Here is a 27,575-nt window from a genome sequence, read left to right on the forward strand (position 1 = left end):
TCATAGTTTCCAAATCGTCCGATAAAAAAGGCTACTGATTTTGGCACGACCATGTTTTGGCAATGGGAGCAACTCACCTAATATTTTCTAAAAATGGATAGTTAAGAGAATAATAGAGTATTGATGGGGGTAATGTTTTTGCCACCTCCTCTTCCAGCATTTCCACTCCCAGCTGAGGAAAAGACAGACAGAATTGAGGGGAAATGCTGGAAAAGGGGATGGAAGTATCATTTCCCGATTGGTAAAATCATCTTTAAAACCAGAAGTGAAACCTCATGTTAATTTGTCCCACTTCTAAGAAATGAGAAGCAAATCAAACAAGAAAAACCCTCAAAGTGGGAAATGCCTAAATTTATGTGTTAATACCCGTTTCCAAATAATATATGCAACAATCTGCATATATCATCCAAAATAATTCTTGATTCTACCAGAGATTGTTTTTGAGCCATGGGAAATCGAAGGTGGGGCCTGCTTAGATGGCCAATAATTGGATAGGATCATTCCTCTTATTAAATGGCTTGAGGGCTATCCTTAGAAGTATTTGTGCGAAACATTAAAGTATTTAATGCCCCACCCACATTAGTCTACTACCCATTGTGGTAGAAGACTGTTTCAAATCAAAATTACCATTTTTCACTAAAGCTTTGTCGGGGTAGCGTTTTATAGTACCGCCTCTCTCACTGTTCTTTTGTTTTGTTTTTCACTAACAAAGTGCCCCCACCCTCGCCCAATTGCCCTAAAAATCCAAACATTACCTTTCCAAAAAAGAATTCAAAACATTAAGAGGGATGCTATCAAAAGGAAAATCCATTTTGTGAAAAAGGCAAAACTCTATGCTGTTCTTAGAGGAATTAGGTCAAGCAAGAGGTTGCTTGAAGCATTACACCCAAGGTATTTAGTTTGGAATACCAAGTTTGTTACCTACAGCCCCTATATATATAGATACACTAGGGTTATAAGAGGTTGATGGGCTTCAGCCCATATGGGCCCACTACACCTGATCCATTACCTATTGGGCTTATATTAGAACATATATGTACTAGGGTTATACCATACACATGTATACCCAACAGTTGTGACCATGCGCAAGAAGATAAGGAAGTTAGCTCGAATCCCCGCAAAATACAAAAAAGTTTGTGGAAATGACAAATTTTTTTTGTCAATTTCACTTTCATCTTTATTTTTCCTAACGAAATCCCATTTTGAAGTGTTTTCCAGACATTAAAGAGTTCTGTCACAGCTAATCTAGTTTAAGGATCACTTTCAATCTTGTGCCGTAGAGGTTCAAAAGTGAAACTTCACCTTACCATTGATCCAAATAATTGGATCTATGGCAATACAAAAGTTGGCTTCACTTAATCCAACAAAGCATAAAAAGCAAATGAACACCAAGTCTCACCCACATTGATTGTCATTATAAACCATTTAATTCCAAAATTACTCATACACTGCCATCTGTCTCTATCATACCATTATCTCTTATACACAAGACAACAACACACTTGTTTAATAGAGAAAGGAAACTCTGCTATTTATAAGGTTTTATACATCCTGGGGGCCGCCCAAGTTTCCCCATTATGTCTATCATAGAACGAGATTGTTGGCCACTTGGCCCAACATAGGTTTGAAGGTTATTAACCACATTGGATCCCTCTAAGACCCGTAGACGGGGAATATCCCGTTCCAATTGATAAAATCAGCTACAAGGGTAATTCCGTCATTTCACTCCTAAAAATCCGAGGAGGGGAGGAAATATAGAGAGCGAGTTCAGGTCCGTATGAATAAAGAAATTAAAAAAATATACGAAATAGATAAATAAATAAAATCCCCATATTATATTCAATTTTCCCTATGCAAGGAAAATGTTGTAATGTTGTTGTAGCTTCTGGTTTTTGATGGCGATGGAATCTACGGCCGGTTCTATTCCTTGCAGAAAACCCTAACCAGTTCTTGGATTATCATCTCTTATTTTGCAATGGAATTTATTTTCCTTCGATTGGTATGTCCCTATACTTCTTTTTAATTTCCTTCATTTACATGCTTTCTTGTTTTTATGTCTTGGATTTTTATTTTTTTATTTTTTTATTATCCCATTTCGTTTTTCTCTGGAATTTTTAGGTTTCTAGGGTTTGTTTAAGCTGCCCATCTCGCAATCAGTGGGTTAGATTTGTTGTGTTCGTTTTGTCTTTGGTTTGGGAATGAAAGGTGGGGAAGGAGGGGTTTTTAGGGTTTGTGAAAGGGAATAGGGATTTCTACATTAGGGTTTTATTGACTATGGCTCCTTTTGGTTATATTTTGATAGATTTTCTGCAGTTTACTGATCTGGAGAATGTCTATTTAAGTAAATTGAGTCTGGGATTGCATTTTTTTATTTTTATATTTTTTATCAGGCGTTCCAAGCTCTTCTTTCTAGCCACTTCTGGGTTTGAGAAATGGCAGATTCAGTCGATGCCATATTGGATTTCCTGAAACAAAATCGATTTACGCGGGCTGAGGCTGCTTTGCGTGGTGAGCTCAGTAACCGGTCGGATTTGAATGGGTCCATTCAGAAACCTATTTCAGAAGATAAGGATTTGAATCCTACTCAGGAAGAAGAAAAAGAGAGCAGAACAGCAATGAAACATCAGGGTGTTGGGACTCATAGTGGCGAGATTTCTGGAGAGCTTATTGTTAAAGAGGTTGAGTGCGGAAACGTGAGAAATGGGTCTGAGAGCAAACTGAAAACTGCCTCTGTTGGGGAAAGAAATAAAGTTAATGAATTTGCCGGGGCAAGCGAAAAGGGTTTCGATTTCACCCTGGGTTCTGAGAACACTTTAGCAGATCTGTACTCGTGGAACTTTGATCCCAGTGATGGTCCTGGCAATTCCTTTCCCAAGGATGCTGCTGCAGTCACGAATAATTTTTCGAAGCTACTCTTATCTGGGAATTCGGTTTCAGAGAGAGGGAAATCAATTGGGGTGGTGAATCCTGGAGAAAGCTCTGGAATGGAACCACAGGCATCAGGGGAACAGAGAATGTCATGGCTAGGAAGCACGGGCAAAGCCAAGACTGACGTGAAGCATGATAAGGAACTCGATCAACCTGGTAAACCTAACATCATTTACTCAAAAGATGCGTTATCTGATAATCCGTGGTCGATAAATGAGGTACCCATGCAGTCTTCTGACCCATGGAAAAAGGGCTCTATCAAGACTGCTTTTCCATTCCCTATTGGGGATGCATCATACAGTTACGATAGTATTCTTGGTACTGGTGGTGAGAGGAGAAAAGAAGGAAAATGGCACGCAGATAGCAACGATACCAGGTCTGCAACCAAAGAGCAGATTGACGAGGTGGGTGTGAGCAGATCTTTATTATCTGGGAAGCCACAAGGATTTACAGAACAAAAGAATTTTGGGAGCATAGATTTGCAACTGATCAATGATCATCATAAGGAAGAGTTACCACGTCTGCCTCCTGTTAAACTCAAGTCGGAAGACAAGCCGGTAAACATTCATTGGGAGGAAAAAGTTGATCGCCATGGATCTGGAACCAAGATCATTGGTGGGGATGACACCTTCTTGCTCGGGTCATTTCTTGATGTTCCAATTGGACAAGAAATCAGCTCGTCAGGTTTGTATAATTTTCATCACGTGGTTAATATATTTGATAATTATATTCTGCATTTCATGCATGCCTTTTTTTTTTTTTTTGGAATGATCATTTCATGCATGCCTTTGGTGTTTCTTTTTTATGCAATTGCTTTAAAAAACACAGAAAATGGCCACTTATTTTATTGCTGCGGATAAGTTCATTCAGGAAATCGTCTCCAATTTTCCTTTATCCACTTCGTTTTCGTATTTATAGTCTTACTAGGCTTATCTTAGAAGAATAGATAAGTTCCATTGCTATATTTGTTTTTGCCTCTCCCTGACCCCATACATGCTCCAAAATATCAGTAATACCTCCTTCGACTGGGGATGCACCACAAATATTTGGCCTTGTTTTTTTCAGATACTCCTTTCTGATTTATTGCTAATATGCATTTTGATTTTATGTTGTTATTCTACTGCACTTCTTATAGAAAAGAAGTGACGGCATATGATCCACTTATATCAATACATATGAAAAAACCAGGTCAAAGTATCAAACTTAGGGGAAACAACGGCGCCCAGTATGAGAAAATCTTAAGTATGATCGGAAATCGACGTAATTAGCTAATTGTTTTATTTTTGAATGGCAATTGTTCAGCTATGAAATTTGCCTCGATTTCCAATAAAAATGCAAAGGAATCGTTGTCATCCAAATCTGCAACATTCATGATTAGTAGGCAAAATACTGTCACTAACTATAACCTATCTTGAAAATAGTCACCCAACCATGTGTTGGGGTTCCATGTGAAAGCACGATCCCACATCGGAAAAAACAAATAGGTGTGGATGGGATATAAGGAAATGGGCACCCTCCTCTTAACGACTAGCTTTTGAGGAGAGTTCTACCCGGGTCCCGACAAATGTTATCAAAGCTGAGGTGTGGTAACCTCGGAGTTTGCCACTGAGGGTGGGAATGTCCCTCATGGAAGATCTCAGAAACCCCGGTGTAGTATCTTGTGGTTCCCACGTTGCCGCCGCGTGGAGGGGTGAGATTGTCCACGTTGCTTCCACGTGGAGGGGGAGATTGTTGGGGTTCCACGCAAAAGCAAATAGTCCCAAATCGGATAAGTGAAATGGATGTGGATTGGTTATAAGGGAATGAACACCCTCCCTCAACGGCTAGCTTTTAGGGGTGAGTTCTACCTGGTTAAATTCCCTACATATGGTATCAGAGCTCAGGGCGTGGTAACCCCGGTTTGCCTCCGAGGGCGGGAATGCCCTTTGGGGAAGATCTCGGAAACCATGGTGTAGTATCTCATGGTTCCCACGTTGCCTTTGCGTGGAGGGGAAAGATTGTCCATGTTGCTTCTGCGTGGAGGGGGAGATTGTTGGGGTTACACGCAAAAGCAAATAGTCCCACATCGGATAAGTGAAATTGATGTGAGTCGAGCAAGGAAACACTTGTGTGTATTGCGACAGCCAGAGCACATTGGACCTGGCAAGGAATCAAGTTTTTCACGTGATGACAAAACACATAGACGTGAGGTACCATTTTATTCGAGAGGTCATTGACGGAGATAAAATTTCCTTGGAAAAGGTCAACATGAGGGACAATGTCGCGGATATGTTGACTAAGCCTATGCCAACAGAGAAGTTCAAGCATTTCTTCGACTTGATTAACATTCGACATGTTGGGTCGAACTAGCACCCTTCGGGGTGTAGTGGAGAAGACTTTGTGATGAAAGATATTTACAGATAGTGGATGAACCAAATTCTCAAGCCAAGGTGGAGAATGTTGTTGTTGCCTTGAATTTTACAAGCCATGGAGTTACGTTTTGCACAAATTGGGTTTTCTTATATTAGTAGGTTTCTTTTTAAATAGAAATCCTATAGTTAATGGGACTCTTGGTTTTACCTTTCATAAGATAAAGGAGAGAGAAACGTATGGGATTTCGACAATTCTAATAGGACTCAAAGCATACGTGCAACATGGAGAAAATAAGAAACGAATAAAAGAGAGCCGTTCTAGGGTTGTTGTGTATGACTTCAACAGAGGAAGAGAAAAACATGTGGGTTTTTCTCGGCACGGGTAAAGTGAAAGAGAAGAAGATATTTTGGGTTTTCTCTCTTGAAGGGCTTGTTGAAGAAGAAGCAAGGCTACTCTAGGGAGCATTGACGCTTGGATCTTAGATTGCGTAGAGATTGTTTCCCGTGTAATCCGGAGAAAGCTTTGGCTTTTGTAATCTGGTGAGTGCTTCTTGTAATCTCTTTATTTCCCACTTAGTGAAATCTTTTGTAGTCTTTTCCCGTGGATGTAGCTACACAGACGTGTGGTGAACCATGTAAATTTGGTGTTCTTTATTTCTGGTTTGTCTTGCACTCTATTTATTTTGTTCTTGCAAATCTACTTCATAAACTCTGCGTATTGTTAACATGTGAATTGGAAAACACACTTTTATGTTCGAATTGTTAATGAGTCACCGCGGCGGGCTATTTGGCGCCCCAATTCCACAACAAGTGGTATCAGAGCCGGGCCGTGCTAACCCCGGTGTGCCTCCGAGGACGGAAATATCCCTTGGGGAAGATCTCGGTAACCCCAGTATGCCTTTGAGGACGGAAAAATCCCTCGGGGAAGATCTCATAGTTTCCACTCTCTTGCTGCGTGGAGGGGCGAGATTGTCCACGGTGCTTCCATGTGGAGGGGGTGATTGTTGGGGTTCCACGTGAAAGCAAAAGATCCCGCATCGGATAAGTTGAATAGATGTGGATGGGTTATAAGGGGATGGGCACCCTCCCCTTAACGGCTATCTTTTGAGAGAAAGCTCTACTTGGGTCCCGACACCATGACATAACTTTTCCTTTCTATGCGTATATAGATTGGACTTTGTACTTTAGTGGAGTAGTTGGAAATAACAACTCAGTCCTCCTGATCTAGAGGCAAACAAAGAACTGAACAATCTGGCCCTTTTGTTACTACGAGGGAAATCTCCACTTCGTCTAGACCTCTAAGGGGCAAACAAGGCAAAAAAAACGAACCATAAGAACAATGCTTTATAAGCGTTAGTTCAACCAATTAAGAAATTAGCTACATCCCCTCTTCTAGGGACGCATAAAAGGCATAATCATAGTAAATTTGGATCTCCTATTGTGCAACAATCATTTTGTTAGGATCCCATATTTGTTTGCCAATTGCACGAAGAGTTTATTATGGGTCAGAAAAGGAAATGTTTTGGTTTTAGTTGGGAAATTATGTGAAAATTCTATTAAATCACGTAAACGCATGGGAAGTATAAAATGATTTAATTTTAAGATAAAACTTTAGGAAATTCTACAATAAGCATATTTGCACACGTAGAAATCATCATATAAGTTTAACAACATCGAACGCCTAGTGACATGCGTTGTCATGCATGTTTGATAATTCAATACATACCACATTTCACATGTTATTTGTATAAATATGTATGCATAACACATATCTTACATTTCACCCTCAATTCATTTAAATATAAATATGTAAACACATACTGGTATAGTAAGCCACAGGATAGAGCAACTTCAATAAACCTTCCTATGGAATGACAATGGAAATAAAAGGAAATACCCCCTAGTTAATTGGAATGATGTGTGCAAGCCCTTTAATGAAGGAAGTTTAGTGGTTCGGAAGTTTAGATTAATGAAATATGCATTACTGGGCCAATGGCAATGGAGATTTGGTGAGGAAAGGGAGCACTTTTAGCATTTAATGATGGATGCTAAGTACGGTTCCAACTTTGGAGGTTGGGCTCTCACTGACTGACTAAAAGGGTAGTGCTTTGGAGCCTTTGAGGGATGTTCTGAAACTTAAGCTTGCATTCCAAAAGGGGATTCTCTTTCAACTGGGAGCAGAGGAGAAGATTTGATTATGTCTAGACACTTGGTGTGGCAGTAGGGCACTAAAGAATGCTTTCTCAATGCTTTATAGTTTCGCTTCCCACTAAGAAAGCAACATAGCTGATTATTTACACAATTGATGGGGTTACTTTTTTTGAATGATAACATAATTGATGGTGTTGTGGACTGGAACATCGAGTTTCAAAGGAACTTTTTCGATTGGTAAGTGAATAATGTAGCATATCGCATAGCCATAATCAAATTGATTTACATTAATGCTCCGTTTTGGTTGCTCGGGGGTGGCTCGGAGAGTAGTGGAATATGAAGTCAAAAGGGAGGAGACAAGCATTTTGATATGTCTAGAATAACCTTGGAGAATAGTGTGAGTAGTGTTTGATTGCGCGGCATATACTCGGAGAGTAGGGGAATAAGTAGGTGTGTCATTACCAATATAGGGAGAGAGAAGAGAGAGAAGGAAGAGAGAGAAAGTGAGAGAGCACCATTCCCTAGAAAATTCAACCAAAAGTCTTTGTTTTGAAATAATTTTGCTTAAAAGTTATAAGGAGGGGACAAGGAGTCCATGTAAGCAGACAAACAATTATTACATGGGAGACATCAACTCAACTCAACTCAACAAAGCCTTTGTCCCAAACTAGTTGGGGTCGGGTAATGAATCCTTTAGAAAATTTTCATGAAGAAGGTGAAAGGATCTACCTGGCTCAAATTGACTTAGTCTAATCCTGACACTAGTTGGGTTCGTCTACATGGATCAATTTCTTCCATTCTATCCTATGCAAGGTCATGTTCTCTGTTATATTTCTAGCCCTCAAGTCTTTCCTCACTGTTCCTACCCAAGTTGTTTTCGGTCTCCCCCTACCTCTTTTTACTCCATCAACTTGGCATGAGTCACTTCTTCTCACTGGAGCATCCAAAGGACTATGTTGGATATGCCCAAACCATCTTAAGCGGTGCTCTCTCATCTTCTCCTCAATTGGTGCCACCCCCACCTTTTTACGGATGTCTTCATTTTTTATTCGATCTAACCTTGTGTGGCCGCACATCCATCTAAGCATTCGCATCTACACTCATCTTATGCACATGCTGCTTCTTGGTGGCCCAACATCCAAGGGAGTAAAAGGGGAGTCCAAAGCTATTTTGGCAACCAAACAAGGAATTTGTCCTACATGGAAGCTATTCTCCATCAAACTTCCTGGCAAATAAAAACCCAATGGCAACCAAACGGAGCATAAGTAGGTGGGCACAGACAAAAGGGTTTGGAGATGAGGTGATGGGCATCAGATGGTTCCTTTGACGTCCGCACCTTCTTTTATCACATGATCCTTCAAACCTTCCCTTGCATGTGCGAAGAATCTGAAGTTTCCATGCCCTGCCACATCTTCTTGCATTCAGTTGGACAACTTGTCTTAACAGGATTCTTATGATTGACATGTCAACCATTGTGCGTTGTGCCTTGCTGAAACCAAGTCTGTTGACTATCTACTGCTCCACTACGGTTTTACCTGTGAGCCTTGGCATTTTATTTTTGATCTATCTGGTTTCTGTTGAGTTCTCTTTGGCCACATCTTTGCACCAACCACTGATATGATGTAGAATGGGGGAAAGTGTTGGAAAATGAGCAGCAAGATAGCAGCCCGTAGAAGTGAATGCGAAAGAACTACTAGAACTGTAGTTTCAACAAGAGAGAACAAGAAGGACAGCAAAGGGACTGGTATGAAGGGGGGAAACAAGGGCTAGATCTCCTGCAAGTGACCAAGGACAACCGAGAGAAAAGATGAAACACCAGCCTGGATGAATGGCTGTTACACGGAGAAAAGGAAGTAGCAGATCAACCAAAGTTCTAATCTAAGAGAGAATAAGAGGGAGAAAACGCGTCGTCAGCTGCACTACGATACAGAGATGGGCCAAACAACAAGGGAGAGGGAGAAAGATGGAAAAGAGGAGAAAGAGGATTTTTGGCTGCGGGGAAAGTCAAGTGACTGCAGTGGACAACAACAAGGGCTGAGACAACAAGAAGAGAAAGAGGGAAAGAGAAGGAAAGTAAGAAGGGAAGAAGGGGAAAAGAATAGAGGAGAAATAGAGGAGGAAAGAGGAGAAATGGAGAAAGATAGGGGGAAGGAGGAAGAAACCCTAACCTTGGGCTGGTATTCACATTTTTCTCTTATGATGCTTCTATTAGGGCGCAAAAAGATATTTATAGGTGAGATTTGCTTAAGTGTGTGAGCCCTATCAATAACCAACCAATAGGATATAAGAATTTTTTAATCATAAATAATTGATAAATGACTTAAATACCTTTAAGTCACAAATAAATACTACTCATTAGGGGGCTAACCTGTTCCAAGTATGCAATGGAGTGGGGTGTGAGGTGGTGTGGACTGTGGACCGTAGGTTATGTGGACAACCCCCACATCAAGGCTCCAAATTAGCAAAATTAGCAAAATAGAAAATGTCTACCAAAGAAAAATAGAAACTATATTGTCGCCAAAGATGTCAAGCCATCAAGCCCTAATCGCATCAGATATCCTCTTAATTTACTTTCTAGAGTATGTATCATCCAACTTCCACCAGGAAATGGAATCTGAAAACTAAAATTTGTGGTTTAATCATCCTTAGGACTTTTTTGCTTGTTGTCCACTGCTGGTGTGCATCTCTTTCTGTGCATAGAAAGAAACATGTTTTTTCTTTCTGTGTGCTTCTTGTGGCTGACAACCGTGGTACGTCCCATAGGCGAATCTTCAATTGGATGCCTGACGGACATCCACAATCAGTTGTGGGCTATATCATTATCAAATGTGTATTATTACTATCGGTTGTGGTCACTGTAACTGGTAAACTCATCTGACTTTAGAAGAAACTAATGGTAACTGTGTGCTCAGATATACAGAATATTACTCAACCTGTTTCCTGAACTATTTCTTGAAGCTCAATATTTGGTTTGCAAGCCATAGTCCTGAGGTATTTCCCATTATAATTGCTTATGGCATTGTAAGTGCATTATTTTCTTTTTTTCTTTTTTGTTAAATACCTGTAATAATTGCAGTATGAACTTCTAATATAATCATTTACCATTCAAAAAATAATTATATATATATATATATATATATATATATATATATATATATATATATATATATATATATATGAACTTCTGATCCGATAAATGTTGAAAACAGGTGGGAAAAGGACAGTGGGGAATAGTTGGCTATCTGTAAGTCAGGGAATTGCTGAGGATGCTTCTGATCTAGTTTCTGGTTTTGGAACTATTGGTGATGGATTGAGTGGATCCGTTGACTATCCAAATGAATATTGGGATTCTGATGAATACGATGACGATGATGATGTGGGATACATGAGACAGCCTATTGAAGATGAGGCCTGGTTTCTGGCTCATGAAATTGATTATCCAAGTGACAATGAAAAGGGTACAGGCCGTGGGAGTGTCCCAGACCAGAAAGAAAGAGGTCCCACAAAAGATGAGGATGATGACCAGTCGTTTACTGAGGAGGATTCTTACTTCTCCGGTGAGCAGTATTTTCAGGCAAAAAATATTGAACAGGTTGGTGCTTCAGAGGATCCTATAGGGCTTTCGGTGGGCCCAATGTATGGAAGAGCAGATGAAAATGATTTGATAGCTCAGTATGATGGGCAACTGATGGATGGCGTGGAACTAAATTTGATGCAGTCAGAACCTGTTTGGCAGGGCTTTGTTACTCAGACTAATGAGCTCATCTTGTTAAGTAATGATAGAATTTTAAATGAGTGTGACCGGCGTCGACCAGATGACCTTTGCATGGATGATGATCAGCATGGTGCAGTCAGGTCCATTGGGGTGGGCATCAACAATGAAGTACGAGAAAGTTTGGTTGGAGGTATTAGTGAAGGGGACTTGGAGTATTTTCATGATCACGATAAAAAGAAGAGTTTCATTGAGAGGTCAAATGGGGATAGAACAGGGAAATCTAAACAAGATACAAATAAGTGCATTGTGGGGCCTGAAAGGGGTACACTTGGAGTTGGTTATAGTGATGGCGGATTTGGATTTTCTTTCCCACCTCAGTTGAGAGATGGGGATGGGGTGCAGGGTGACTCTGGTAAAGCTTTGTCGTCAAGCAAGGCCAATGTGGTGATTAGTGACGAAGCAGATGATTATGGGAATGGTTTGATAGGGACTGATAACATGCTTTCCACATGGAGGCAAAGGAGCAGTGATTCTAGGGATGAAAATATTGGTAATGCAGTAAGATCAACAAATTCAACTCCATCAACAGTCTCAAACTATGGTGATGTTGAAAGAGAGCATGTCAAGAAAGGTCAAGATGACAAAGCAAGTAATGCAAGAGAAGAAGACCCAGCGACAACACTAGAAGATGAAGAAGCGGCAGCGGTGCAAGAGCAAGTAAGACAGATAAGGGCTCAGGAGGACGAATTTGAAACTTTTAATCTCAAGATTGTGCATAGGAAAAACAGGCATGTTTTATTATCCGTTTGTTTGTTTGAACCTCCTATACCCTGCTTTAATAATGTATACCCTAATTTCTAATTCTGTATATCTCCATAGTTTTTTATCCTTTTTCTGTGCTTTTTGCTTTCTGGCCATTTTTATGTCTGATTATTTGTTATATTTTTCTCAGAACTGGCTTTGAAGAAGATAAAAACTTCCACGTCGTTCTAAATTCAGTGATTGCGGGTCGTTATCATGTTACTGAATATCTAGGATCAGCTGCATTCAGCAAAGCTATTCAAGCACATGATTTGCACACAGGCTTGGATGTTTGTGTGAAAATTATAAAGAACAACAAGGACTTTTTTGATCAGAGCCTTGATGAAATAAAGCTTCTCAAGTTTGTTAACAAGAATGATCCAGCTGACAAGTACCATATTCTACGCCTGTACGATTACTTCTATTATCGTGTAAGTGACGTTCAATTGCCTTGTTGTTTCAATGTTTCCCTCTTGTTTATGTTTTGTATTAATGTATATTTTTTGATAAATGTTGGCTCCTATAGCTATTTGGTATTTTTAAAATGAACTGAATTTCTGCTTTTAATGTTTTCCAATCTCTATAAATCTATCATGCTCAGCTTATTCAATTATTCATTTATGATCACTATCACAAATTGCTAACAACATATCTGATGTTCTTGCAAGAGAGATCTATCTCCTGGAGGGCGCCTATTACATATTTCAATCCTTAAACCTGAAACTAAGATATAAAAGGCTGATGTTGTCGGTCTTGTATATGTTGACGACTTCATCATTGCATGGATTGCTACTTAAAGATTATTTGGAGAAGAGCTTTCAGCTCAAAGATCTTATCAATCCTTTGTATTTCTTGGCTGCAGAAGCGGACAAGTATAAAAAGAGAATAATATTGAGCTAGAGGGAATCACTCTTGACATGTTATCGATAAGTTGCGAACCGAACCATGTGACTTCTAAATAGAAAAAACCCACACATGTAGAGGTGATGAAACCAAAAAGAAATAAGAGCAAAACTCAGTGATATACGGTTTCATGTTAAATGGAAAGCAGGTCAAAACATTAACATTTTTTTCTGCTTAGCCATCTTTGACTGAATGTTGCAATTTCTAATTCGCTAAATGTGCATGTTTATGAGTATGACAAGCTCGCATGGGCAAATCCCATCTTTCAATTCTTTAACAACCTATTCTGTCAACACTCTTTTTGCAGACAATCACCCAATGAACTAGACTTCACAAAATAATTCTAAAATTCATAAGGGCAAAGTTTCTCCTTTTGCATATTTAACGCTAATGCATTTTGCATATTTAACGCTAATGCCCAAAAAAAAAAAGAAGAAGCTTATAAATGCATATGTTTAGTTGCTTAGTGGACTTAGCATGTTTCATCATATCATTGACATTGTTCGTAGTTGAATGTATGAGGCAAAAACCTAAATATATAATAATCAAGGTTTACGTAATCAACAAACTAGCAAGGAATGACTTAGGCTTGAAAATTCAATGAAAAAGCACTGGTTAGTAGAAAGAAGAAAAATTTATTGACGAAAAGTTAGGGCTGTTAAACTTATTTCTTGGAAAAAAGGGTGGCCCAGTGCACGAGGCTCCCGCTAGTGCGGGGCCTGGGGAGGGCTAGGTGTATGCAGCCTTACCCCTGCTTTGCAGAGAGGTTGTTTCCGTGACTCGAACCCATGACCATCAGGCAACAATGGATCACCTTGTTGGGCATTCTTTCATCAAATATTACTGGTTCTTCCAAGTTTTTAATGTTCTCTTATAGCTTTAGGTTTGCCTGTTAAGGCAGCTATGGAAATTGTTCAAGGAGGCGGCCCATCTAAATTCTGATGAGTTCTTCCGTCTAACTGGGATTCATAATGTAAAGGAGACTCACACACCCATGTACAAACACCCTTTCTTCAACAAAACGCTGGTTGTTGATGAGAGGAGACTGCGGAGTATTCGCTGGGAGGCTGCAAAGGCGGTGGGAATTCAAAAATTGGATAATGGATTGCTCGGACAAATATGCGCTTAAACTTGGAATTGGTCCCTGAAAATCCTCCCCCTTTCATTTCAGAAGATGATGGACTGGAATTTGAAATTGAGTCTCTCTTGAAGAGTTTGGGAAAGTGTTCCTCTTGAAGGGGAGTTTCTAGGGGTATACTGTACAGTAGTTTTTGTATAAAGTTATGCTTTTGGCAGTTTATCATCAAGGTCTTCGAGAAAGACCTATTGCGGTGGGGAATGTTCTATTTCATTTTCAAGATTTTCGGGGAAAATCGCACAGATTTTTGGTAGAATAATTTTGTCTTCAAGGATCTCTTAGGAAGATCGTAAAGATGGGAATTTCAGCTTGAATGTGATGATCCTAAAGGGTATGGAAAGGGGGAACAGTTTTTTGAACTTTGCCTTTTCAGGGCCTGGAGCTATTTCCCAGGCCATCATACGATGTAGTTATATAGCGACTCCTGGTCCCTCTGTTATGTAACTTTCGTATGATTATAAATATATCTCCGTCGCTTTTCAAAAAAAGGCAGCTATGGATATCCAAGACGATTTTGTTTGGTGAGGGAAAATTTCCATTTCTACCAAACTTTGCCGTTGCTCTTTTTTCTAGGTCTGTAGACAAATATCTATTCTAATACGGCTGAATATGAGAAAGGCACACGAAATAAAGTACATATTAGGGGACCCATTTCTAACAAACTTTGTCCTCATTTTTTTCAGGTATATAGACAAATGTCTAGAATCTGTGAAAATTGCTTGTTTGAAATGAAATAGATGGTTGGATAAAATGGCGGTAATGAAATCATCCTGCCATTTAAAAAAAAATGGTGGTAATCTCAGTCAAATCACTGCACAATCACATTGCCCGAGAGTGTCTGTTGGCTCTCTTAACAATCCTTTCCAACCTTCTTACTGATATCACTAATACAATTGGTATAACTAATACAACAAGTAGTACCTACTGCCAGCTTGAACTGCTGGAAAGGAAGGAAAAGAAAGAAAAAAGATCCTCTGCTTGAACAACATGAGTCGAAACTCTTGGTCTCTCTCATCAAACCTAAAGAGTGCTCCAGCTCAGTAACTGATCAGTCCACCTCGTTAACTTCAGAAAAGTCAAAATCAGTTGACCAATTTGACTAGCTTTTAAGGCAAGTGTCTCATTAAAGGTATAAACACTCATGCCTATCTAAACTAGTGTTTTTTCAAGACATTTCAAATGAAGCTTTCTACGCTAAGGCTAGTAACTAGACTAAAAGACCGAACGACAACTGAAATAGAAAGCCTAAAACCGGACTAAAAGACAAATCTTATAAATCAAATCAAGGAAACTGATTAATAATCAAATTACAATCAGAGGATGATAATGAAATATTCTAAAAAGGCAAACCTGCATATACTGAGGGCATCGCTACCATTTGAATAGCTTCCTATTCCATATTTTTTAATGGAGACACTCTAGTTCATATCCTTTCTTAAAATGGTGCCCTGGCACTGGTCAATCGAGAAAAGAAATCTCAAAAATATATCTGGGTCATACTAAATTCTATTGTGAACAGGGTAGTGCCATTGAGAATCGAAACATTTCTAGTGCGACATAACACCCTCCTCTACTTACCGTAGACTAGGGAACGTCAAACGGACAGTCCATTAGTCATCGATTCTATTTTGTTTCGTCGGGAATGGGCAGAGCATTTCGTTCCGGTTGGTGTATCATTCAATTGAGTATGATGATCCGGCTTTTGGAAGCCCCTAGGAGATGACTTAAAATTCAATTGAGTGCGATATTAACAGCTTTTGTTTTCATGCAGTTTCATGAATGATTGAAGGTTCACCGGTTTCATGAATGATTCATGCGGTTCCTTGTCATTAATAGATTTTATTATGCTTCTGTAGTCAATCTTAGAATTATGAGTAATTGTTTGAGTATGATAGATGCACAAGCACTATTAAAACTTCACTTTTTATCTGAAATTTTCCATGCTGTGTTCCTACCTGCAAATTTTTTAGAAGGAATACTCTCTCTAGTACTGTTAGATGGCAATGTTTTTAGAATTTAACGCTTCTTTGGCATTGGCATTCCACTGACATGCACTAAATGAAACTTCTCCTTAGACATTGGAATGACTAAGACGGCATTTGTAGCCTTAACACCAACATTTTAAAATTTCTGGCTTTTGTGATACTTGACGAAGCTACATCTCTTGGCCTGGTGCTCTCTAAAAGTACACTTGTTTATGGAAAGCGCATTTCTTTGTTTCTTTCATTGGTTTCGTTGCTATGCCCCAATAGGCTCCCTAAGTTGTTCTTGGTAGTACATTCTGAGTCCTATATTTATTCTCTGTTTGTTCTTCTCTGTCATGGTAGACATTGAGTTGATAGCTGAGTCATTTGTCTTCTGCAGGAGCATCTATTGATTGTATGTGAACTTCTCAAGGCAAACTTATATGAATTTCACAAATTCAACAGAGAATCTGGAGGAGAGGTTTACTTTACGATGCCAAGGCTGCAGGTTTGTATGATACTGGATTCTTGCTAAAGTTCAAAATGATTTGCTTGCATTTTCTATTTTAGCTGCTGGTTTATGACATTGTTTTGTAAGTTTCCTCATGCAGTCAATTACTATTCAGTGTTTGGAGGCTCTTCAATTTTTACATGGTCTTGGCCTTATTCATTGTGATTTGAAGCCTGAGAACATTTTGGTAAAGAGTTACAGCAGGTGCGAAGTGAAAGTCATTGATCTTGGTAGTAGCTGCTTCCAAACAGATCACTTGTGTTCATACGTGCAATCTCGATCTTATCGTGCACCTGAGGTTATTTTGGGACTTCCATATGATAAGAAGATAGATATTTGGTCTCTCGGTTGCATCTTAGCCGAACTTTGCACTGGCAATGTAAGTTGCATCCACACAATTGTACTTTTGTGGGTTATCAAGTGCTTTGGGTGCTGGAATTTTCGGACATTTTTCGATGCAGATTGTGGTCCTACATTATTTTTATTCTAGCAAAGTATTAATAGCTCGTCAGCATTCTTTCTTTATGATGCATCACCTTCTATGCTATTATCATCTCAAGTTTAGGTGATACTCCTATCTGTATAGATTGGTGGATCTTAATGCATTCAACTGTTGGTAGTTCTTATCACTTCTATATGCATAGATGTAATTTAGCGGGGCCAGGCCTTTATTTCAAAGTCATGTCTTGATCTAAGCATGATGCTTCAACTTCAATATTATCACTATTCATCAATATAGCAAAGTATAATAACCATATCGGATTTAGTTCTCTTTATGAATAAAGAATTGTCTGCTACACACCTCTGATACCCTGTGTCTTTTGTGTCTTTCAAGACTCGATAGAATGTATCAACGTAGATCTACGAGCTTGTTTAAATTTATAAATAGCGTTCTTTAATCTCCAAGCATAGCTTCTATCATTAACAATTTGAAAACCAGGAGTTTACCCAATATCACTTCTTTCTATAGTTTCCCTGCAAGAAGGTGTTCTTTACATCCATTTGATGGGGATTTGACCACCCTAATAATGTATCTAATGCAAATTCATTACTTAAAAAACTATAGTATAAATGAACGTTAAACTATATCATCCATGCCCTGCTTGGAACATATATGTCATCCATGCCCAGCTTAGAACACAGTCACGCATCACCAAACTGTCTGCTCTTCTAACCTTTTCACAAGCACCGACAATCCACTTCAATGTACTCAGTTCTCTCATGAAACATGGTGATTGACTTATCAACTATAAAACACATCACTTTCATAAAAGTTGTTTTCAACCACATCAACTCGCACACAATACTAACCATCACACTATATTCACGTCCTCTACCAATGCCACTGCTTTCCCCCTAACTCAAGGCCATGTCCTCTGCCAAAAATACCTCGTCCTCTACTATAATCACCTATGCATGTTATGTAGATGTCAAGGCAGACTCCTATCCAACACTGATGCGAGGACATAGACAGCACAACATGCTTTATGTTAGAACTTAGAATACATATTATTCATAGATGGAAGCTCTTTGCTGGCCAGGCCCACATACCAAATGGTATTTTGTACCAAATCCAAAAAGTAATTTAGCAAACCTTAAACCCTTGATTAACAATAATGATGTCATTAAAAATAAATAAATAAATAAAAATGACATCATCTCAAAGGAATCCACATGAACCATCACCTTAAATCGCACATAATTTTGCAACAATTTACACAAGGTTGCACTAGCAGTCCACACGAAGACTCACTGTAGTTCAAGACAACCCACTCGTGGCATCAGTTTACGTGAAGCAACGATCCAAGGAAACAATCTAAACCAAGACCGCACAATTGACCAGGAGAAGCAGTTACACAACAAGAGTGTACCACAATCCACAAGAAGATTGCACCGCAGTCCACACAGGCCGCACAACGTCCCACACAAAGGCGGCGCAATACCCTACACTGTAGGTACACATCAGCCTACGCCAAGGCTACACAACAGTCCAAGGCAGCCCACATGTAACAGATCCACAATCCAACAGTCCAAGGCAGCTCACATGAAATAACTTCACGGTCCACACGGGAACAATGCAACAGCCCAGTCCACACAAATAGGTCAGTTACAATTATAGTTCTGTGGAGCACAATGCAACAGCCTAGCTACTCCATACGATGAATAGGATCCTTCTCATGCAGAAACAACAGCCCACGAAAAGAAACACACAACCCACAAATAACAGGGGGTATTTAGATGCAGGGAATATTTTAATTTGAAAATTCTTCCCTTGGATTTTTCTGTGTTCAGAGGAAATTGCAAACCTACTAGACTCTGGATCTTTTTTTTTACATTGATTTTTCCCTAGATCCAAAGTTTCAAACGGCCCCATAAAGTCATGGTTACTACACGAAGGCACGCTAAGCTTCAAACAAAGGCACATCAGTCCGTATCTCAAGCGAAACAGAACTGCAGTCTGGTCTTAATGAAAATGACTCCATTAGCAAGCATCCTCCTTGAATTTGTACAAAATGGTAGTTGATTGAATGGAACACTCTAGGACACAAAAAACACATATCACCCCAAAAATCGAGAAAGCCCTCGACTTTCAAGAAAGAAAATAGATGGAATGGTAGGATTACGGTTTCTAATAAGATTAGGGCTATGGTTTCAAATGGGATGATAGTGTTTCTAATGGCATTGTGACTAGGATTTCGCATAGAAATAGGGATTCCGAATGTGACTAAGGCTTGGGTTCCAAGGGCTAGGATTTCGAATCCTTAAACCTAGCCACAAACCAATTCGATCCCTAATCTCTTCAAACCTCAACCCTAGCCATAAACCTATTCAAACCCTAATCTCTTCAAAACCATTCCTATTTAAAATCCGAGTCCTAGTTCCATTTGGAACTCTTAGCAGCATATAATATGAAATGCCAGTGTTGGGTTGTGCAGCGCTTCCACTCACTATTAGAGAAGCATTGTCATGATAAAGTAGGGATTATCTTGAACCACTAGTTGTTTCTTTTATAAATATATGTTTACCCCTACCGCTACAAATAACTCCACCACTGGATGCTTCTTAAACAATCACAATTACTGCTGTTTTTTCCCTAAACTATTAGTTCCACCCTGGAATCTACTCCTACAACTAATTTACACAACTAGCGGTTGGATCCATTCATTGATCAACATGAGAGTTGATATCTTTTAATTGTCATTTCATGTGATATGTTTATCGTTAGATTTTAGACTATAATATAATGCAATTTATTTATCAATTCCATGCGGGTAAATTATCCATGAGCATTAGGCATCAATGGCTAAAATGAGTTCACATTGGTGCAGGTTCTCTTTCAGAATGATTCACCTGCAACATTAATTGGACGCGTGATTGGAATCATAGGCACCATTGATCAGGGAATGCTTGCCAAGGGACGAGATACATACAAATATTTCACAAAGAATCATATGCTTTATGAGAGGAATCAGGTACCAATTTTCTTTCATTTCACGTTTTCTGTTTCAAATTCTTAAGAATTAGTGATCAAAACAATGAGTATGTTAGAATTCATCTTGCCATTTCAAAAAAAAAAACAATGAGTATGTTAGCATTTTCAATACTGGTTAGGAGATGTTCATTCAACACATTTCATAAATAACATTTATGGCTTCACTGAAGATGCAAGGAATTACTGTCTCCAACCCTTATCAAAACACCCTCTTTATGTGCATGTTTATTGGTGCCATAGTTCCGAAAATAATATGAAACAATCAAATATTTCAGTTTCCATCCCCACCGGAAACATATCGAAACCGAAATGCATAAAACCAAAACCGTAACTGTATTAGTGTTACCCTGTTATTAGATATTTAGGGTGATGAACCACGCCCCCTCCCCCTCCAACACCCACGCACCCACCCCCCCACCCACTCTCTCTCTCTCTCTCTCTCTCTCACACACACACACACACACACATCCGCACCCTTCAATGACTAGTTTATGTTAATAAGGCAGTAACTCCTTTTGCTCTCTCTCTCTCTCTCTCTCTCTCTCTCTCTCTCTCCCTAGTTGAGCTCCTCGTCAACTAATTGAGCCTAGGGCCAGATAATTCTAGGGTATTTACTGTAGTCTTCAGTTTGGGTAGAAGGATCTTCAGGAGGGTTGCAAATCGCCTGATAATTCGAGGGGCGTGGGGCTGTTTAGGGCTAGAAGAAAAAGGTGAGGCTGCTGTTAAATCAAGATGGTAAGTTGGGCTGCAAGAGAAGGGAGCTAATCAAAGGATTTGGGCTGCTATAAGTGGAGCTTTTGAACTGAAAAGAGAAAAATTGGGGCGCCTTTAATGGAGCATACACTAACTGGTTTGGGTATGTGTTCACAGGATCAGTAATATGGCTATTGTGGGAGGGGTTTAGGAAGGCTACTAAGATGGGGTTGTTGGTTAAAGGTGATATTAGGGAATATGCAGCTGATTTTCAGGTTCTTAGATTAGGAGAAGAATGGGTTCTCAGGAAGAAAGTGCTTGTAAAGGGCTATAAGGCTATGAGCAAAAACAGTGTTGATCAATGGATTCTAATGGGTTGTGGGTTCACAAGAAATCAAGAATGGAGGGCAGATGTGCATGAATATTATGGAAGTGGGAATTACAAGGTCCTGAGGCTGTTTTGAAAAGATAGCGTTTACGTGGGAGAAAAGATAAGGGCTGTTTTGCAATTGAGAGGTTTGTGCTTTTCGTGAAGTGGAGAAGGGCTGAAACAATGGAGATAGGTGGGTGGAGGTTGAAGAAAAGTTCAGGAAGACTGAGCTTTTGATGGGAGGTTGAAGATAAGTTCAGGAAGAACTGAACTTTTGATGGCGGCTGCCGAAAATACCACTTTGGCGTGGCAGAAGTTGAAGACAAAAGACTAAATTTCTTATTCAATCGAAGATGATATGTACATCTCCCACAACCTATATTTATAGGCATCAAACCATTGTGTCATACCCAAGATGTCTCGTACGTTACCCGCAATATGTGGAAGTATCAACGTAATTTCATAGAATCATTCTGTCTGAATGCTACATGAGGAACATAAGCCAGATGACGAAACAAAGAGACCTAGGATGTGTAAGATTATAGCATGAGTGATTCGGTAACCCTTAATGGCAAACAAAATAGAAACTTAAGAATACTTTAGAAACCTAGAATGTGCTAGAAACTTAAGGCAGACAAAATAGAAAATTAAGAATAATCTAGAATATATTAGAATTGTCATACATCATATCCCCTCAACTTGAAAAAAATTCACCCTCGAGTTGTTCTCTGGACTTGTCTATAGACTTTGTGTTAGGTCTTTCGCGGACTCAACGAGGTATGGATTCAATGTTTGTAGTTGTTGGCAGGTTTTCTAAAATGGCACACTTTATTCGATGCAAAAAGACGATGGATGCAACAAACATAGCCAATCTCTTCAAGGAGGTCGTATTTTTTACTTGGTATTTCAACGATGATCACCTCAGATCGTGACACAATTTGTTAAGCCATATCTGGAGGACATTATGGAGGCGATTTGACATTACCTTACAATACAACAGTGCGTATCATCTTCAAACATATCATCCTCAAACAGACGGTCAGACATAGGTAATGAATCGTACTTTAGGGAACATCATTCGATGTTTGTCTTCAGATAAGCCAAAGTAGTGGGATTTTTCAGTTGCTCAAGCTGAGTTTGCCGTCAACAATATGACGAATCGCTCCACGGGAAAATCTCCTTTCGAGATCGTATATGGACGTGCACCAAAACGTACATTGGATCTAGTATCATTACCAAAGCTTCCAGGAATGGGTGTTGCTGGTGACAAATTGGTCGAAAGGATTGTGACAGTGCATGCCGATATTCAGAAAAAGTTGTAAGAAGCTAATGCTAAGTAGAAGAAGGATGTTGACCAGCATAGGCGTTTGAAAATATTCAAAGAAGGTGATAAAGTGATGGTCCATCTAAGGAAAGAGCGTTTTCGTGTAGGTACATATAATAAGCTAAAGAACGAGAAGATCGGCCGCTACCTAAGGGTGTCAATTTTGGCTCGGGCTCGGAAGCTCGCTCGAGCTCGGTTCGAATCCTTAACGAGCCGAGCCGAGCCGGCTCGTTAAGCTTAACGAGCCGAGCCCGATTTAGGCCAGGCTCGGCTCGTTAAGAATTTAATATATTTAAATATATATATATATATATATATATTATATTAATATATACATTGAAAGGGTTGTCCAGGGAGTGAAAGGGGGGGCAAAATATGTCACTTCATTTTTGGAACCGCATTTGTTACTAGGACCACCCCCCATAGTGTAAAAAAAGTAGTCAAATTACACTAGTAGGGCTGTCCAGGGAAGATGAGGGGTGTGAACATAATATAACCCGAGCTGAGCCGAGCCCGAGCCTGGTTCAAGCTCGAGCCGAGCCCGAACCTAGTTTTTGAGCTTAACGAGCCGAGCCGAGCCTGGCCATGCTCGGCTCGGCTCGTTTACACCCCTACCGCTATCAGATAATCTAGAAGATTAAAGACAATGCATATGTTGTTGATCTTCCAAAAGACATAACGATATCATGAACATTCAATGTTGCAGATCTATTCGAGTATCATGAGCCAAATCCAGATTACAATTCGTGAGCGGGTTTTTTTTTCAAGTGAAGAGGATATGATGTAGGACGGTTCTAGTAGATTCTAGATTATCCTTAATTTTCTACTTTGTTTGCCTTGAGTTTCTAACACATTCTAGGTTTCTAAAGTATTCTTAAGTTTCTATTTTATTTGCTATTAAGGGTTGTAACTTGGGTAGGAAACAATGGTTTGATGCTTATAAATATAGGTTGTGGGAGATGTATGGACCATCTTCAATTGAACAAGAAATTTAGCCTTTTGTTTTCAATTTCTCCTTGCTGATTCAAGGCTTGGTGGTGAGATGTTGATCTCCCCCATTCGTTTACGACTTCCGCCCCACCAAGGTGTGAGAGTTTGGGTGGGGCAATCAAGGTAAGCGGTACCAAAAATAAAGGGCCAAAATGGCTATGATTTCAATTTTGAATTCGGGACGCTGTATTTGGCCATCAAATTTGTGGGTCTGGTGCCAATTTGGAGGATGGATGTGCCAATTTGGAGGATGGAGGATTGTAGAGAGGGCTTTGAGAAGGTGGGCCCTGACTAGGGTTTGAAGTTGGTGACAATGACGAAGAGTTGTCCCCAATTTCATGGTGACCAATTTCAAGGTTGGTGATATTGACCGTTTGATGGCGCATTTGTAACACTAGTAGATATGATTGTTTTTTATGGCATTGATTTTAACTGTGGAATAAGGGTTTTGATACCGGGTGGTTTTCAGTTGGGGTTGTTTTGGTTTTATTTTTGTTTTTGTTCTTTTGTTTTTTTTTTTTTTTTGTGAGGAAGAGAGAGAGAATAAAAATTGTTTACATAGAGAGAAAAGGGTAACAAGCGAAGAGGCGGATGAGAGGAGAAAATGAGCACTAATACCTCTTTTGGTGTAGTTGGAACCTTTTCCACGCCCTTAACAGCTGCTTAGCGGCACTTAACTTCAACTGTTAAGTGGGGTGGATTGGGGGAGTTTTGGGGGCGAATTTATCACCACCCAAATTTTATATGAATTACTAGTGAAATGTGATCTGTATTGAATTATGAGACACGTGTGAAATGCAACGCATATATTATGTAAAAAATATTTATACGAATTACATGTGAAGTATGGTATATGTTGTTTTAGTACACGTGCGACAACATCTTACTAGGTGTTTGATGTTGTTAAACCATTATAGGTTTTTTTTCCTTATATGATGGCTTTTGAGCATGTGTTTGTGCTTATTCTAGCATTTCCTGAAGTTTCATCTTAAATGTCCATCATTTGCATATGTTTCCATGCGTTTCCGTAATTTTAAGGCATTTCCACCGAAATTTCCTTCTGAACTTGCATGTTTCCATTTCCATCATGAGCGAAACACATACCGAAATTGGAACCTGAAACCTTGATCGGACCATGCAATGGGACTGCTAGTGAATGCATACTTGACCTTTGTGATGCAGTATTTGTCCCATTGCAATGGGACTGTTAAGTAATGGATACTGGATCTTTTGTGATGCAGTATGAGTTCCATTGCCCGTGCCCATTATGTTCTGTATATTGTGTGATTTTTACGGGAAGGGAGTGTTTCTAGAAGTCGTCAAATACCCTGTTCCTTTTTCCCTAACAGAAACTGGAAGCCATTTCGTGGTGCCCCTTTTGGTAACATAACCTTGGATATTACCCAGGAAGCAACCACTGACTCTTTAGAACACTTGTGTTGAACAGAAAAAGAATTCTTCCATGAGTATCATTGATGGTTTTGATTCAATCAACTCATATTGACCTGATGTTCTATTTTCAGGACACAAACAGACTAGAATACTTGATTCCAAAGAAGACATCTTTGCGACACAGGTTGCCCATGGGGGACCAAGGCTTTATTGATTTTGTTGCCCATCTTCTTGAGATAAACCCAAAGAAGCGTCCAACTGCAGCTGAAGCTCTGAAACACCCATGGCTCTCCTATCCCTACGAGCCCATCTCATCATGAAGGATTATATCACCATTTGGACCATATCTTTGCTTCAATTGTTGGCAAAAACTGCATTATGGTGTTCTTTGAAATCAGGGCTTCGAGAAGGTGGGGCTCTTCTATGTGGCAAGTGCTTCACTGCGGAGGCTGCGCGTGTGCCTGCTTTTTATCAGGGTATGATTCTTCGAAAGCCGTTTCGGTTTGTTACAGTCTCTCCATTCCTGCAGCCAGATGTTGTATCCTAACCTGCTGTACCTTAGATTGTAATTTTGCACGCACCAAATATTCTCAGGGTTTATGTTTTACTGGGAAGGGGATCTGCCCGGTTGTATATGATGTGATTATTTTTTTTGACCCTTTAGTAAATGTCTATTTGGAATTGCAATGGCAACTTCGGTTCAGACATGGTTTTGTTCTTTCTTGTTTTCAGAAATTTGGCTTGGCGATGGCCTAAGGAACGTATATTTGAATTTTTGTATCACCCAGTTATTTTTTTGTGGCATTCAATTTCACACGTTTGAATCCTTATTGGCTTTTTTCTAGGGTGATTGTTTTCTCTTGCTGAAATGCTGAGTAATCTTATCTAGTTTATATGGGAAGTGGATTTCCATAGCTCTTGGTTGGAGTGTGTTGCTGGGTAACTAATTGGGGGCTCTTGAGGTCCTGTCCAGTTCAACTAAACCATTGTAGTGATAAACTGTTGCCATTGTTGTTTTCTCAATAGAACAGCTCAGTAAAGCAGTGGGAATTTTTTTAGGGCGATGTAAGAAAAAGCTTTCCATGGAAATTCGACTACAGACCTGCTAACTTTAGCCGATGGTGTGGACAAGAGTATAATGTTACCTGGTTCATTTGTTCGGGTTGGGTTCGAAATTTTCAACATTCATACGAGCCCCGTTTTAATTTTTTGGTTTACTTCTTTAACTTGCCTCTCTCATATGACCCAAAGTCCTGGCTTTCACCTCTCTATTCCCCATATTTGTGTTTAGGTATATCCGAGTAAGTTAAACAAGAAGCAATGCTATTGACCTGGGCCAGAGATGTTCTCAAACATTTAACACGAAGAATGATATTGTGATTGTAGGAACCTAATGGGTCACAGCTTAGACATTTTTCAGAAACGTCTATGGCAGGAGTATGTATGGCGTTCATGGATAGAATACATGGAAAAGAAGAAAACTTGAATACTGGCTCTTTTCTTGATGGAAATGGGTGGCCATTTTTGGAATAGATTTAGCATTACATTTAAGTTTAATGCAAAATTAAGTATGAAAAGAAGAAAACTTGCGTAATTGCTCTTTTCTTGATGGGAGATTTTATATGGTGTAAGGCCTTACAACAATACGGTAGGGGTACCGCCCTTGATATTTGATCCAACATCAGCTCACTTTTTGAGCTTTTTGAGGAGCTGCTGTTGGATCAAATGTCAAGGGTGGTACTTCCACCGTACAAAGGCCTTATTGTTGTAAGGCCTTACACCATATAATTTCTCGATTGATGGAAATGGGTTTCCATTTTTGGAATAGATTTAGCAGTACATTTAGGGCCCGTTTGGATACCTCATGTTTTGTATTTGGATTTGGAATTGAGTTTTGAATACAAAATGAATAGATCTGCCAGCTATGTTGAGGTAGATAGAGAGGGAAGGGAGTACTTCCTAGTGGAGGGAAGAGGTTGAGGAGCAAAGAGGGTGAAGGGAACTGCCAGATCTGTGGATTTCCAATTCCTTATTTCCACAGCATACTTGGAAATCTGATTTTTTTTCACTGTCAATCGCTGATTTGGAAATCCAAGGATTTGATCCAGATCCAAATCACAAAGCAAAATGGGCTGCAAATGTGAGAAATCCAAATCAAAATCTTCTCGCCATCCAAAACGAGCCCTTAAGTTGAATGAAAGGGAAAGGGGAAGGATATCTAACACCCCCCCCCCCTAGCGGATGGATAAAATTCCCTCTTTAACGTTATTCATGAGATTTTAAGGCCAAGAAAAACATTATAGGGCTCACAGAAACCGTTTGGGGGGTGGAGAATATAATTTCCCAGGGAAAATTAAGTATACATTGGGATGGATTTAGTAGATTAGAGACTGAATGGATGTTGAGCAGAAGTATTGATTAATAATGTTAAGTACGCGCTCTGTGTTAACCTTGAGAAGGATTTCTTCATAGCTTTCAACTTTATATTATGTTAGCTACAGGCTCGGTGCTAAAACAATCAGCAAAAGACTTCATTTTGAGGATAAGAAGAAGAAAGTGGTGGAAGTGTAGCAAATTTTGTAAAAAGGAAAACAAAAGTGGGCGAAAATGCTGAATAAAGGTAGTTACAAAATGTAAAAGTGAAAGAAATATGGAGACCGTACAGATCGTAAAACATTCCCCTGCCTGCCTTGGAAAAAAGAGAGGAAAAGGAAGGTGAGTCATAGCACGCCGCAATCCCTCACATGCCTCCACCAATAGCACACAAAACGAGACACTGACACGCTTATGCACACGTGTTCCACAGCTCCACGCTACATCTTTGATCCGGGAGAAAAGTATGGAATGCGGC

At 39.5% G+C, this 27,575-nt stretch overlaps 1 protein-coding gene across 1 annotated transcript; it reads left to right on the forward strand.

Moving 5' to 3' along the window:
- The first annotated feature begins 1,651 nt into the window (after positions 1–1,651).
- LOC143877848 (uncharacterized) lies at positions 1,652–25,548 on the forward strand. The gene is made up of 8 exons (XM_077380112.1): positions 1,652–1,999; positions 2,391–3,612; positions 10,640–11,933; positions 12,098–12,377; positions 16,352–16,459; positions 16,563–16,841; positions 19,792–19,935; positions 24,856–25,548. Exons 2-8 carry the CDS (start codon positions 2,433–2,435, stop codon positions 25,042–25,044), a joined length of 3,474 nt encoding a protein of 1,157 aa, XP_077236227.1. The 5' UTR covers positions 1,652–1,999; positions 2,391–2,432; the 3' UTR covers positions 25,045–25,548.
- The last annotated feature ends 2,027 nt before the right edge of the window (positions 25,549–27,575 follow it).

The sequence above is a fragment of the Tasmannia lanceolata genome, unplaced genomic scaffold, assembly GCF_043159265.1.
Source record: "Tasmannia lanceolata isolate RefF3 unplaced genomic scaffold, GAP_Taslan_0.1 ptg000005l, whole genome shotgun sequence".
Taxonomy (NCBI): domain Eukaryota; kingdom Viridiplantae; phylum Streptophyta; class Magnoliopsida; order Canellales; family Winteraceae; genus Tasmannia; species Tasmannia lanceolata.